General features: G+C 35.9%; 2 protein-coding genes across 6 annotated transcripts in view; both read right to left on the reverse strand.

Annotated features, from left to right (window-relative positions):
• Positions 1 to 3,302: 3,302 nt before the first annotated feature.
• The window catches only part of LOC144843215 (caspase-7-like), a 65,958-nt gene continuing 53,266 nt past the window's right edge, over positions 3,303 to 15,994 (reverse strand). For all 5 annotated transcript variants that reach the window (XM_078699999.1, XM_078699994.1, XM_078699997.1 and 2 more), the window contains 5 exons: positions 10,485 to 10,511; positions 10,105 to 10,155; positions 5,255 to 5,311; positions 4,535 to 4,642; positions 3,303 to 4,296 (listed from right to left, as the gene is read on the reverse strand). In XM_078699999.1, the coding sequence (XP_078556125.1) occupies positions 3,731 to 4,296; positions 4,535 to 4,642; positions 5,255 to 5,311; positions 10,105 to 10,155; positions 10,485 to 10,511 (809 nt within the window). In that variant the 3' untranslated portion in view covers positions 3,303 to 3,730. The remainder of the gene's footprint in view (positions 4,297 to 4,534; positions 4,643 to 5,254; positions 5,312 to 10,104; positions 10,156 to 10,484; positions 10,512 to 15,994) is intronic.
• LOC144842437 (uncharacterized) lies at positions 12,292 to 14,430 on the reverse strand. Its single transcript, XM_078698884.1, has 2 exons — positions 13,803 to 14,430; positions 12,292 to 13,757 (listed from the first exon to the last, which is right to left on the reverse strand). Exons 1-2 carry the CDS (start codon positions 14,428 to 14,430, stop codon positions 12,292 to 12,294), a joined length of 2,094 nt encoding a protein of 697 aa, XP_078555010.1.

Below are 15,994 nucleotides of genomic sequence, written 5' to 3' on the forward strand. Positions count from 1 at the left end.
CGGCTTCTGGGCCAACCCCATTTCTCTGTGGTCAAATGATGGTCTCCATCCCAACTCCACAAATGGACGAAAAAGATATAAGGCGTCCCTAAGGTCTGCTTTAATGCACGGAGCCTCTTATGCTAACTCATGCCATTAAATAACAACAATATTATTATCTGTTATTTTCCCTACTGCAGTCACTGTGGACAAACCGGAACCGGATTTTGGAGAAAAAATAAATAAATACATAATTAAAACGAATAAACAAAACAAAAACCTCTCATCAAGGTTAGTATAAGCTGCCAGGCAATACATTGTTGACACCATTCATGCTTAATCGAAACTATTTAACCATTGTAATTACATTCAAGAGAAATAAATAATAACTTGCTGTTTCTTTTTCTTTGATATGCTACGCTAAACTGGCAAATATATTGCACGCATCTGAATGCTTTATAGTTAGTACAGCATTCATTATATGACTCATGCTGGTTTCTTTGCACATCCCAAAATTTGATGGTGTCTAGTCACCCTTCCTCTAAGTAGAGCATTCATCTTATGACTCATGCTGGTTCCCCAAGTACAGCATTCATTATGACTCATGCTGGTCCCCCTACTACCACCACCACATAAATGACTTATGCTGGTTCACAAACCTCCCCCTCATACGGCGGTGTTTTATCACTCATCCTCTTAAGTACAGCATTCATTACATGACTCATGCTGGTTCCCCAAGTACAGCATTCATTATATGACTCATGCTGGTTCCCCTACTACCACCACATAAATTAATTATGCTGGTTCATTAACTACCCCTACATACGGCGGTGTGTTATCACTCATGCTCTTAAGTACAGCATTCATTATATGACTCATGCTGGTCCCCTAATACTATCACAAGTACAGCATTCATTATATGACTCATGCTGGTTCCCCTACTACCACCCCATACGGCGGTGTCTTATCACCCTCCTCTAAGTACAGCATTTCATTAAATGACTCGTGCTGGTTCTTTCACTAACCCAATGCTGACTCTTTGTTTCCCATCTTGAATCACTTCATTTACATTATTGTAGAGCCGCCCTCTGCAACTTGATGATATCCGCCCACACACATTTCTTTCCGTCTTCATTGCACAAAGATTTTCTTACAGATACACCATGTCAGGACGGAAAAGAACTAGCCAGAGGCCAAAAAAGACGGCACCAAAAAAGAAAAAAACTACACCTGTGCCAGTACCTGAACTTGACATAAATAAAGAACTAAAGGACATGAGGCATATCGTCGAAACCCTTGTAACTTCCGTGGCTGAGATTAAGGCCGGTAAGCCGAACAATCAGGACGAACCTCCCGGCACCCCCCTTTCTGAAACCCCCCAGCCAAATCCCTTACACGGAGACACCATCCCGCCAGTCAACAATGCCGAAGCCCACAGTCCTTCTACCTCGTCAATGTTTGCGTTTGAGGACCAAGACAAGCTAAATTTTCCTTTTAAATTAGCCGAGGGTAGCGCAATCTCAAATCCCTTGGAGTTTTCCGGGGGGATTAAGGCCGGGGCGATTAAGGCCGGGGCAATTGTCTCAGAAAAACTTAAGCAGAAAATAATCTCCCACAAATTCATCGAGCTGCACGACCTGCTCGACTCAAACAGCGCAGCGGAAGCATTCACGCTAACGTTCACTGGTACATTCGAACTTGTGCCTAAGCCCAAACGCCGCATCTTAAACGAACACAACTGGTCATCGGTTCGAGCCGACCTCCTTCATAAACTTGACGCAACGAGCACATGAGTGCCATCCACCACCCCAAACTCGCCAATCATCAGGCTGGTTGGCATATTTCCTAAGCATGACTGGGTATTAAGCGTCAAGCTTAAACAAAGTTTGATACTTATTTTTTCAGTATATCGTTTTACTTATTTCATTTGTGTTTTCTTTCGGTGACAGCATAGGTTGCACCGCCAATTATAATCATATGTTCAATAAGAGTCAACACATGTTGCTCCAGGTAGACTAATAAGTTATTTATATGTTTTCTTTGTCAACATGGTTGCACCGTTTATTAAACTCAATTCTCAAACGCGTACTGGAGTCAACACATGTTGCCCCAGGCAGACTAATGTAGATTGTTTCTATACGTTTTTCGGTGTCAACATTTGGTTGCACTGCCTACCTAATTAAAATGTTTAAACACGTACTGGAGTCAACACATGTTGTTCCAGGTTGACTAATGTAGGTGTTTCTCTCCGTTTTTCGATGTCAATATTTGGTTGCTCCACCTATCAAACGTTAACGGTCAACCGGGTACTGGAGTCAACACATGTTGCTCCAGGTAGACTATGTAGATAGTTTCTATACGTTCTGGGTGTCAACATATGTTGCACCATCATGCTTCATTGTTTCGATTTGATCTGAATGGCTTGTCATCGGTTCTACCTGCACTTAATTTGGGCTGCTTCGTTGGCTCCTTCGTTGCCAACTGTGTTGGCCCTTTCAGAGCATCCCAATGTTCCTTTTTTATGTTCTCCTTTTACGTGCATGTTGCAACGATGACTTGCCATTCATATTAAATAACTTTACAACCAATACTTGTTTTCTTGTATTTGTTTATCGTGCTCACATGTGTCAAAATCACGTGATTGCGGGGCGCCCTCGCAATCATCTTTTGACAGCGTGAGCATCTCATCCTCTTCACCTCACGCTGTCAACAGATTACCACGCTAGTTTTCGGCTAAGTAAAATAATTTTTACTTCCCTCCCTCCACTCCCTCTCTAATTTGTTTTCAATTACGATTTTGAGACATGTGTATTGGCCCTTTCAGAGCATCCCAATGTTCCTTTTTTATGTTCTCCTTTTACGTGCATGTTGCAACGATGACTTACCATTCATATTAAATAACTTTACAACCAATAGTTGTTTTCTTGTATTTGTTTATCGTGCTCACATGTGTCAAAATAACCTCCTTGGCGGAGGTAATGAAGTAATTATAGCATCGAATTTAAAATTAATAACAAAACTTGCATATACCTTAATAATAATCGCATTAGTGCTCTTCCGCATACCTGTATCAAATGGGAAAACGAATTTGGACATATAGCCGACTGGGAGGTGTTATATAAATTAACATACATAAGTACAATGGACATAAGACTGAGATATTTTCAGTATAAAATATTAAATATGTTCTTGACTACAAATATTTTACTACATAAATTTAAAATTAAAGATTCTGAATTGTACGATACTTGTAAGGAAGAGCCGGAGTGTTTGCATCATCTTTTTTGGAAATGTAAAAAAGTAATATCAATTGGAAAGACAAATTAATCAAACAAAATGAATTATTAATAAACCACTACAAACAAAACAGACAGTAGGCCTGCCACTACTACTAGAATAGTTAGTTATCATTTCTTATTTACATAATAACGAAATTTTCACTACTGTTGAACTACGTCTCTAAATCTGTTTTAAAAAGAACAATACAATCATAACCTGTAGTATATTGATAATGCCTATATCGTAAGTGAATCTTGCAGATATTGACATTATGTGCCTATTTATTGTGAAATCATCCATCATAATCATAATAATTATCACCATATTAATCATTATCGTAACATTGTTCATTACAAATAATATATATTGTAATGTTTTAATCTTTCCACGTACCATGGTTTTGTAATCTACAATTCAAACGGTTTAAAAGACCCTAACATAAGAATTTGAGTTAATGAAGGCCATTTAATAATTAAAAGTATAGCCTTTTTCTTAAACTAAACGCAGGAAATGGCACTTGTAACTTGTTCTCGCTTACTTTTTTATTCACATGAATTAAAATATCAATAACGTGATGCTTATCATGGAATGTTGCTAAAGCTTCCGTCAGGCTTTTAATGTAATACGAACCACAATCGGTGTTGTAATACCTATACGACACTGCCAGAGGTGCTGTAGAATATCCAATGAGGAAATCAGCGTCATTGAGATCTTTAAGAGTAGCTCCACCGCCGTCATCTTTTGGGTCATTGGCATTTCGACATGCTTGTATAAAAAATACTTTAGGTTTTAAGCGAAGACTTTTACAGCTCTTTTCTCCAACGCTAGCGGTAAGGTCAAAAATCATACAAGCTTCTCCATCACTACCATAAACCATGTCATATCCACCATGAGACAGTATACAGCAAACAAAACAATCATAGTCTTTATGATCTTTTGTTCGCATTTCATCCATCACATCCTTCATCTGCTGAGCAGTTTGGTTGCGTTTCGATTCAATTTCAAATCCAAATTCTTTGAAAACACGTTTTAGATTTTCTGTTAAGAGAGCATTATTTTGTCAGATTTATATAGTAAAATATCTAAGTAATTGATTGATTAATTTGACAAAGTTGGCATTACAAATATAAAGATAAATAACATAATTGTTTGAAAGACTACTTACAACTGATTTTTATAGAAAAATAGGCCTATTGTATATTAATATGTTTCTATATAAATGTATATTGAGTTAATAATAAAACACTGACACGAAGAAAACCCAATCGTTGTATACCTTCATCCTTATCGGAACCATCTCTCGTTGTCATTCCTTTAAAATCAACATTGTTTATGATAAGGCATATTCCACGCGGTGTGTGGGTCATGGCGTATATTTCCAAATCTGGTACAAGAAAAATATACAAATATTATTTTTTATAAACAATATTCTGTAGGTCTGAAAAAGTTCAAATTTAAGTATTGTGGTTAGAATAACATGATCAAAGTTCAAATACATTTGGTTGCAATTTCACTAATTTTTTATTGTCACTACTAAATAGAACGTTGGCGTGTCGCGCGTTGGGATAAATTGATGTAAGCAGATTTTTGGGAATTATTCATTATTAATTTGTAATGCATTATATTAATGAATAAATAAGTTGTTATTAGCAATCGTTTTTATTTTAAAGTTAGTAACTTATTATGTTTACAATTATAGTAATAAACTTCTAACTTTATAGTTTAAAGTTTTATATATTAAGACACATAATTTTGCCTAGCATTACCGGATGAGTTGAGTAAATTAAACATAATATTAAATGCTGACCACTACAGACTAGTGTAAGCTAGTCATTTTTAGAATAAAGATAATATGCAATACCTGTATTATAATTCTAGAAAACAATTCTACTCGTTGCTTTGACAACGAATAGAAACAAGAATAATTATAATCAGACACAATGGTATAACTATATTGTTACATTTTCAAAATGAGATCATACTCATAATAATTTACCTTCTCTCGTCATCGCAATATCTGCAACTGGTAGTTGTGTTTCCTCCATTTTCTTTTCTAAGGAAAGATAAATACCATACGTAAATATGTCCGTCTTGCACAATATGTAGATGATACTGCATGTTTTAATGGTACAGAAGGAACAGTGCCTATATTATTCGGGATTTGCGATTGACTTATAATATACACATTTATTTTGAATGGTGTGGATCGAAATCAATACAACACATTTTCAATTACCCAGACCCATTAGATCTTTCACCTGAACAAGAAGAAATCTAGAGAGTTCACTCGCTTCGCTCTCACTCTCCAGACGTGCAGTGTAGACGCTCGCGTACCATCTAGGTCGTTCACACAGATGGTTCTCGAATACACAGTAATTTCAGCGTAAAAAACTAGCGATTTCAAATTTACTAATGCAGGACTATAATATATGTCATTTACAGGAACGAATAAATAGACACGGTGATTTATGTAGTCAACTATAATTAGCACCCTGGGAATTGCTTCCGAAAGAGAAACTTGTCACAAAATGAGTCCAATAATGTTTTAGTCAAATTTAAAGAAACCCAATTTGTGTTTTGTATGTAACATTAGGGTTTTGAGGGATTGGTGAAACAAGGAACACTTTCTAAATATATTCTTTATCCACTCAGTAAAAGAATAATATTTGTTTTCATGTTTTATAAATAATATACCGGTACCAATAAACACAGTGAAATATTTGCGTTTTAATACTTTGTTGAAACTGTGACTGTCGTAGTCGATTGAAATAGTGAAGTAACGATACACCACTACGACGTTTATATTTTTTTGTAATTATTAATTAATACAAACGTTGAGAAGCAACTGTCAGTAATACAGTTTTGTTTGTATATGTGTTTATATTAATAGAGACATTTTAGCATTTTTAACTAAGATATCTTTATTTCCGAATAAATAACAGCTTGGCGCGCCATCTATCAATCAATCAGGCATCCTTCAGTCAACATTGACTATGGAGACAACATTGGAGAGAATTTCATCAGTTATCCAGTGAGCCTGTGTGAGTTCCAGTAGGTGATCTAGATTTTCAGATACCTCTCTTCATTTTCCATACGATAAGTCCTGCCTTAATACAATCTTTCCATGATTTTCGGTCATCAGCCGTTTTTTCCCAGGTGTTAACATTGATGTCCATTGCCTTCAAGTCTCTTTTACATGCATCTTTGAAACGCAAAAGTGGACGTCCTTTGGATCTTTTATAATTCGCTAGCTCATAACATAACCTTTGGAGTTCTTGTGTCATCCATTCCTCTGACATGACCAAGCCATCGTAGTCTTCGCTGTCGAATTAATGTAAACATCGAAGGAATGCCGCATCTATAAAGGATACTGTTGTTTGTTACCTTGTCCTGCCATCTGATATTTAAGATAGTCCGTAGACAGCGGAGGTGAAATACATTTAGTTTCTTTTCTTGTCTAGCATAGGTTTTCCACGATTCAGCTCTATACTATTAGACCTAATGTTTATCCCTCAAGGACCTATACATTTACCTACTTGTGTTATACCAAATAAGTATACTATCAGCTACTAAAAACAAATATCGTATTAATGTGTGCGGGTTTTTTTCAGCATGGACATCCATTAAACAGTGTATACCACGATCGGAAAACACACCTATTTGGAGCAAATCTGACTTCCGAACCACCATCACTTTTTTCCTTATTTGTTCATCCACGTCAGCCTCTTCATGGTTGTTCACGAGATCATTCAAGACTCGTGTCTAAGAATTCCGTTGGCAATGTTAGGTCTTTTTGAGGATGTCAAGGTCATGTATATTAACATTATAAGTATAGGTATATGTCTGGTTTTAACACTCGCCTGCCAGGAAATTTGGAAGGTCTTGACTTCATAGCTTTATCTATGTCTTTAGGCCAATTTTTTTTCTGGTCCAGTTATTAAGAGTTTAAAGAAGAAATGTACCGTCAATAACGCAGACTTGTTTTTCAGATTCAGAACTGGCATCTCATTTTTAAACTTTAATTCAAGTAAATTGAGGAGAGTATTCTTTGTTTTTATCGTTTTTTCATCTAACTACCTACTACGCATATGAACATATTAATAGGACCTGGAGTGAGTTAGAATAAAAAAACGAATGGCAAGTCAATATTCATTTTGTTGGTCAGTATCACAAGGCACATTATCTGGTATGGTACCAGGTATCTGGTGTTCAGCTATTCGTGTATCCTCTACTTTCGGTTCCTTGTATTGTCAATTATGAAAACGTTTTGTTTTGGTGATATTCTCGTCGAATATGCTTGAGTCTACCATGCATAAATCCAGAAAATGTCTTTATCGTATCTGACCGTTCTCTGAAACTGTCAACAGACTTTCACAAAATATCATAGTAGAGCCTTCGCTGTATTACAATGTATTACAACTATTACAATGATTAGGTTGTGCCCACAGATGGTTCTCGAATACATAGTAACTTCAGCGTAAAAAAAACTGGCGATTTCAAATGTACGTACCGCAGGACTATAATACATTGTCGTTTACAGAAACGAAAAAATAGACACAATGATTTATGTAGTCAACCAAAATTAGCACCCTGGGAATTACTTCTGAAAGAGAAACTTGTCACAAAATGAGTCCAAATTTTTTATTTTGACGTGACTCATTTAAGCAAACCCAATTATTTGTGTTTTGTATCTAGCATTAGGGTTGAGGATGAGGATAGGTACAAAGAGGAACAATTTTTAAATATATTCTTTATCCACTCTGTAACGAAATATTTTTTCAGTTTTATAGGTCTATAAATAATATACTACTAAATAGAGTAAACATTTCCGATTCAATACTTTGTTAAAACTGTCACTGTCATAGTCGATTGAAATAGTAAAGTACATGTAATGATACACCACTACGACGTTTATATTTTTTGTATTATTAATTAATACAAACGTTGAGAAGCAACTTTATTGTTAGAAAACTTACTTGTAAAAATGTTGTCGTGTTAGGATGGAAATCGGTGATGGAAAATAAGGAAAATTGTCTTCAGCTTAATGTGATCGTGTTAACAGAGAGGATGCTTGATCAAAGAGGTCGAAAAACCCGCCCTCTCCGTTCTCAAAATAGAATTGTGTTCTCAACCCAATTCTTGATTATGTGTTTATAATCTAAAAGTAGGGGCTACTCACACTCGCAGTAATAAAGTTTATTTGTATATTTGTTTACATTATATCTAACAGTACCAACACTCACAATAAGAAATTTGCGATTCAAATGGCGATCAAAAGTGGTTAATACCTATTTACAGTATTGTATAGCATTGCAATACTATTTATGTTTATTCTGCAAGGGCCCATAAATTTACCTACTTTTGGTTAACCGTGGAGGTATCCCTCCATGGTTATTAAACCAACTAATTTGGAATGTTCCATTCATCGCAAATCAATACATTTGTAAAAACGTATATAAAATCTATCAAAATAGTATTTTTTAAAGAAAATCGGTCTTCAACATTATAATGCTGTACTCGAGCTGTTCAACCGGTTTTCAGCCATTAAATACAGTTATCGTAGGAGGAGATAGGAAAATGCGAAGCATCCTCGTATTATTGTCTGCGGGTATTTTTCAAGATGGACATCCATTAGACAGTGCATACCACGATCGGAAAACACCCCTATTTGTGGCAAATCGTTGACCCTAAATTCGTTATAATTGTCAATAACTAATTATCCAACTCAATTTAATTAGTAAACATGGTTACATCAGGTGGTTAAAATCAGTACCGAAAGTACGAACCAACTTTATATACCATCGAGTAAAAATTCTAGAAATAACGCGCGATTTACCGAATTTTGCCCTTACGTAAATTAATATATAGACTAGATTCGCGCGCGTATCATCTAGGTCGTGTCCACAGATGTTCTCGAATACACAGTAATTTCAGCGTAGAAAATGTACGTACCGCAGGACTATAGTACATTTTCATTTACAGAAACGAATAAATAGACACGATGATTTATGTAAAATTAGCACCCTGGGAATTAGGCCTTGTCTTAAAAATGAGTCAATTTTTTTTTTTAAACTTATTTAAACAAACCTAATCTGTGCTTTGTATATAACAGTAGAGTTGAGGGATGGGGAAGAGGAAGAGGATGGGAAGACCAATTTTTAAATATATTCTCTATCCACTACGACGTTTATATTGTTTATACTTATTAATTAATACAAACGTTGAGAAGCAACTGTCAGTAATCTACCCACAGTCACAGTAATAATATATAGAAGCGTGGCTATTTGATGTATGTATATGTCAAGAAAAAGGGTAATTAACACTAATTAGTGGCTTAGTGTAGTGATTGACATTTTAAAATGATTTTGATTTATACCCTGAAAATAAACATTAATTAGCAGTGGGTTTTACAAATGTATTAATTATGCTACTTAATGAAACAGAAACTGACCGTTGACATTTTCTTGAGGGCCATGGTACTTTTTTATAAAATGTATTCGAATATGCTAATTAAAATGTTAATTAGCGTTGATTAGTGGCTTTCTTATATTGACTGGGTACAGGAGTTGATACTTCAAGTTTAATCCTAATTTAGTTAGTTAGTACAGAGGTGGAAATTTAAGAAAATCCGTTTGGTGTACATGACTTGTGCTAAACAAATTCCAATGGGTCTCCGGTTTATAAAGTTAAGTGGTCTATTTCGCACAAGTGTGAGAGTTCTAAATAAATGTATTTATTTGTATCTCATTGTAAATACGACTGTTACCTGCTTACAAACCTAATACATTGTATTAACACTAATTGTGTTCATGGTAGAAATAAGTATGAAATGATGTTAAAGGTCACCTTGTTGAAATGAGATTCCTTGCTGTAACGGAACCAACTCCTCAAGCTTGTCTGAAAATAGATAAAATACATTAATTTTTATAACCATTCCAAATAGCCTAATTAAGGGATACTTTTAAATCGTAAATCATAAATCAACAATATTTTGTTTTAAAGTGTACTATACCAAGATTGTTAAATTACTCCATTGGCATCAAAATTTAAATAATTGCAACTATACCTTTTTTGTTATTAAAGTCGTAACAAAAAATACAATACCAAAACAACCTACTTGCTTATACAGACTATATGAAAATTGATTTCAGACACATTCTACTGTCTGCCTCAATTTCAATAGAGCTTAAATACATGTTAATGATTTGTGGCCTGAGTAGACCTACCTTCAACTCCAATAACCGGTTTTCCATCTAATAAAATATAAATAAATAAAACGTTAAAATGAAGAAATGTGTGAGTCCCGCCCATATTTTTAGATCAAAATGCCCATTAAAAAAATATATAATTTGATTCGTAAAATAAGTAGTAAAAGTGTTCAGTTTGACTAATGAGGTTGGACTATTGTAACCCGACTAGAATTATGTCATGTCACAATAACAACGCGAGAGGAAATTCAACTTAATACGCAAAGAAATGTTTAACTCTTACGGTTAGACATCGCGTGGTTCGTTTTCACGACGGTATACTTTGTCAGCGGCCTAAATATAACAGTTACCGTGTACTATAATATTACCTACATATTTTGTAGTTTTTATTTGTCTTCAAAGTTAATTATAAATAAGTTAATAATATTAAGTAATTCAATATTCCCTGCTGAAACGTAAACGTAAAACTTATAGACATAGAAAGAAATGTATAATTAATAACACAAAAAGAACCACAAACAATATATAATTACAAACAAATAAACAATCCGACTTCCTGCCCATTCATGTTATGTAAGAGCTGTGCCAGTTATGGTTGTACTTTTGACCTGACGAGTGTGTTAGCTTTGCTAGTATACAAAACAAATTTTTAGTCAACAAAGTACCATTAAGTGACGAAGTTTACATCACAGGAGCAGAATAAATTCTAAACCTACCGGTGATATACTGAAATTTAATTACTTAATTTGAAACGATAAGATGAGGAAATCTGTGAGACTCGAACCCGGACCTTCTGCTTGATATGCAGCTGTCCTAACCATTAGACCACTGGAGCTTTTGTGGTATTGTTCAAACTCGATTGGATAGCGACTCTTTAACATTCTCGGCGTGGTCCCTAAATTGTACGCACGCCCACCAGAGATCAAATTGATACGCCCTCATCTTTCATTATTTTCATTCACGAAGCAGGATTTCCAAACAGACTCTATTTTAATTCTTTATTATATAGACTTCCTAATTCAACAATAAAGACATTACAAAAGGTTCAGAACACTGCAGCCCGCATCGCATGTAAAACATCTAAATTTTGAGCATATTACTCCTGTTCTTAAAGACCTTCATTGGTTACCTGTTACTTTACTTACTTAATGTCATCCCACGACGACTTAATTCTTAGTGGGTGCCATGATAATTTGTCTCCATACATCTCTATCAAGCATGCTCTTCCTCAGTTCACTCAGGTCTAGTTTGGTATCTTTCAACAGAATGTCGAGCCAAGTCAGTTGAGGTCTTCCCACTTTCCTTTTCTCTTCTGGTTCCCAAAGGAGTACTCTTGAGGCTGGCTCAGAGCTTCTCATAACATGACCGGCCAGACCCATGCGACGTCTTTGAATGATGGTCGTAAGACGGGGAAGGTTGGCATATAGTGTCTTGTTGGTGGTGTGTGAGGACCATGGGATGTTTTGGACTTTCCTCAGCATGCGGGTGTATGCTCCATCCAGTGATTTTGAGAGCGATGAAGTAAGACTCCATGTCTCACAGCCGTAAAGAAGAATGGCTTCAACTGTTGACTTAAAGAGGCGGATTTTTGTGGACGAGATGCCCATATTTTTGAAAGACTGTTCAGCGCACCCCATGCTTGACCAAGTCTTGCTTCGACATCATGGTTAGTGGATGAACAGTAGCTTCCGAGGTACTTGAAATCCTCTACTTGTTCTATTGCTGATCCATCCAGTGTGAGAATTATAGAAGGTGATGAGGGGATTAAATGTATGAATTGGGTCTTCTTGATGTTTAAGTATAAACATATAGCTTGTGTGGCTTGTTAAATTCTGTGCAGTAGATTTTCGGCAGCATCAGTCTCACCATCTAGAGTCAGGACAACTGCTGATGTATTGATGTACATTACTCTGATGGCTTCTACAATTTTATGAGGGATGCCGTATGCTAAGAGGATCTTCATCATGATGTTGCGATTGATGGAATCGAAGGCTTTGCGAAAGTCAATAAAGATAATGACTGCCTCTTTGTGATGGTTCTTAACCTCTTCAACAATTCTCCTCAGTGCAAGAATGTGCGCAGTTGTTGATCGTGCCTGACGAAAGCCATTCTGGTTGGGGCGTAGAACTTCATTAATCACAGGACGTATCCTATTTAAAATCAGGCGATTGTAGATCTTTGCAGCCGATTGTGATAATGAAATACCCCTGTAGTTATCTGGTTTTGAAAGATCACCTTTTTTCGGGATAGGAACGATCCCAGAAATTCCCCATTCTGATGGCCTGTTTCCGTCTAGAGTTTGATTGCAGAAAGAAGTGAGAGCTTTCTGGGTGCCAGGTAATTTCCATATTTCGATGGGAAGACCGTCAAGACCAGGTGCTTTGCCAGATTTCATCTGTTTGCAGGCAATTGACACCTCAGCCTCTGAGAACTTCTCGGAGCTTATCTGGTGGTTGAAGTTGAAGATTTTGTCAATATCCATGTCATCTACCACTGAAGTCTCCACCGATAGTAGTTTGTGGAAGTGAGTTTTCCATGCTAGAAGACGATCATCTCCCATGATGCAGACACTTTGAGATCTCTTCCCTGAGAGTTGTTTGACAAGTTGCCATGCATATCTTAAGCTGTTGGCCAATGCTGGTTGATCGAAGGCAAACAGTAAATTATGTAATCTGTCCTCTTCGACTCTGTCAAACGTTTCTCTTAATTTCTTCTGGTATTTTGACTGTTCTCTTGTACTTGCTCTTAACGTTTCTCTCCGTGCGCTAACAACAGGAGCACTATCAACGGTAGGTGATGGCTTTGCAGGTGGTTTCGGTAATATTTTGTTGCCGACTTTATTACATGTATTTACAAATGATGTATAAGTCTGTTCTTCAACAGGGAGAGATTCGAATAGGGTTGTGATGTTTGCGTCAACTTTGGTTGCAAGAGTAGTATCATAGGATAGAGCTTTCCAGTAAAGGCGCTTTCTTCTAACCAGCGTCGGTGCCCTGAGACAGAGCCTGATGGAAGCTGTGACCATCCTATGGTCACCACCGACTGTGACTGATGAGGAGTAGGCCTGGCAGTTGTGAATGCTGTTTCTCCATCTTTTCTGGAAAAGGCAGAAATCAATTTGAGAGAGATGCCCGGCAGGGTGCTTCCAAGTCCACAGTTTGTGTTTGGGTTTCTGTAATTGTGTATTTCCGATAATCAAATTTTGATGTAGAGCAAAATCACGGAGATGTGTTCCATTTCTGTTATTGATGTTGTGTAGCGAGAACCTTCCACTGACTTGAGCATTGAAATCAATTCACAGCATAGCATGTGAAGGGATGTTGGAAACAGTGTTACTCAGGTTCTCGTAGAATTTAGTGATGTCGTCAAGAGGTTTGATGTTATGAGGCGAGTGGCAGCTTATGACGTAGGTTTTTGGGTTGCCTTTGAAGACAGCTACGATGATTCTCTCGTTCACTCTGAACACTCTAATTAGCAATGGTAATATGTTCTTCGCAATAACTAGTCCAACTCCATGCATGGCTGCCCCGGCTGCGTTACGCGATGCTGAAGCTGTGAAAAGCATATGTTCGCCCATGTTGTGACTTGTGATCTCTGAGTCACCAACTTTATGTACAAATCGGTGTTCCTGTACAGCAACAATAGGGATATGATAGGTTTTCATGAGTTTATTTAATTCTTCTCTGGATGAGAGTGTGGATAGAGTGCGGCAGTTGAGTGTGCCAAATTTGTACTGCATCTTAGGATGCAAAAACCCTTTCTTAGCCGTATAATCAGTCAATGACCGTCCTTGCGGCTTTAGGTCATTGGCGTCATGGACTACTGGAACTTCAGTAAACTGGCCAATACGGAGCTGAGGTAGATCACGGGCTTGAACATTGGTGCGTTTTGAGTAACTATTCATGGTTTCAACTGGCTGGTTACAACATTGAAGCGCCACAACTAATGTCGGCGCAGTATTCATCTTACTAGAATAGTTGGTCCCAACCTCTCATACAAACCATGTATGTTGCCTGGCACCTTGTATCTTATTATCGATAATGACTAATAAGTCATACGCCATAAGATACATCCGTTGACCTGCTGCCCGTCAACTTCTGGTTTATTGCAATTCGTCTGGTTCATCACCTTAGACCTGTTCGACTTGGTAAAACGTTCCAGGGCATGATGCCCCGCCGACATAGCTCTTAGGATCATTTAAGCGTACAATCACCCACTCCACGGAAAGGATGCAATAGTGTGTCAAATTCAAGCTACTCACTATTATATTCAAGGCACTGTGTGAACAGGGACCTACATACATTAAAGAAATGCTTATAAATTACAACCCAAACAGAGATAGATGTTTTTAAATTCATCGCCAACTTTCTGGAACAATTTGCCCTTTGAGTTATGCTGTACTACTTCTTTAAGCATTTAAAAAAAATTATTGAAAACACACCTTTTTATCATGCATTATGGTAAGGATTAGTGAACTTATTTATTTATTTATTTTCTGAGTCTGTAATGCTTTATAAATATAAAATAATAGTAAATATACAGTATAAATGTATAAATAATACTTTTAATCATTTAGATAATGATATTATAAGAAATCTTTTTTTCGTACTTTTAAATGTTGTATCTTTTTATGTTGAAATTTATAAACTGTATTTTAAATTTTAACGATCTATATAATAATGGTATTTTTTTAAGAGGTGACAAAATGCTTATTATAATCTTTCCCAATTTGTCATACTTTTTTAATGTTGTATTTTTTATATATATTTGATTTTAATATATAAGTGTTTTAATAATTTTATAATAACGGTATATAATAAGCCAAATTTTTAATAATGAAAGTAAATATAAATTTTAACTACCTTTTTAAATAGATTTATTTTAAACTGTATATAACTTTTATATTATCTATGTATCTATGTAACTTTTTGTCTGTTTTTTGATGTATCTATGTAAAGCGCCTTTGAGCATGTTTTTTCATGAAAAGGGCGCTAAATAAATGTGGTATATTATTATTATTATTATTATTATTAGGTGATCATTTAGAATAAAATGATCACCTATTGTTATTGTACTTGCATTAAAATATTTTTCTTCTTTCTTTACACTTTTTGTGTAACAAATATCTCAAAAAGTTAAATGTCAATGATTACCAAAATTTCACAATGTCTTTCAAATACTGTAACTTAGTCCTAATAAGCTTTTGAGCGTGATCACTCACCCGTGACGTCATTTATACGCCATTTTGTGAAATCACATTATCAATCATATCTCCATAATTCATTATCACATATTAATAAAATTCACTACACGTAAGGTTCAGGCCAAGGGTAAAAATATTAGCAAATAAAAACGCACGTGCACGTTGGGTGATGCGCGTGAAATCGCGCGTTAAAAATTAAAAAAGCTCAAAATTACGTTTTGATCAATTTAGAGCATGAATTAGTCCATTTGCGTGTTTTAAAAAAATTACTGCGCAAAAACACGTTTTTGCGCGTGCGTACATAGAAAGCGTAAAAAATACCAAT

The sequence above is a fragment of the Antedon bifida genome, chromosome 5 (assembly GCF_963402885.1).
Source record: "Antedon bifida chromosome 5, ecAntBifi1.1, whole genome shotgun sequence".
NCBI lineage: Eukaryota > Metazoa > Echinodermata > Crinoidea > Comatulida > Antedonidae > Antedon > Antedon bifida.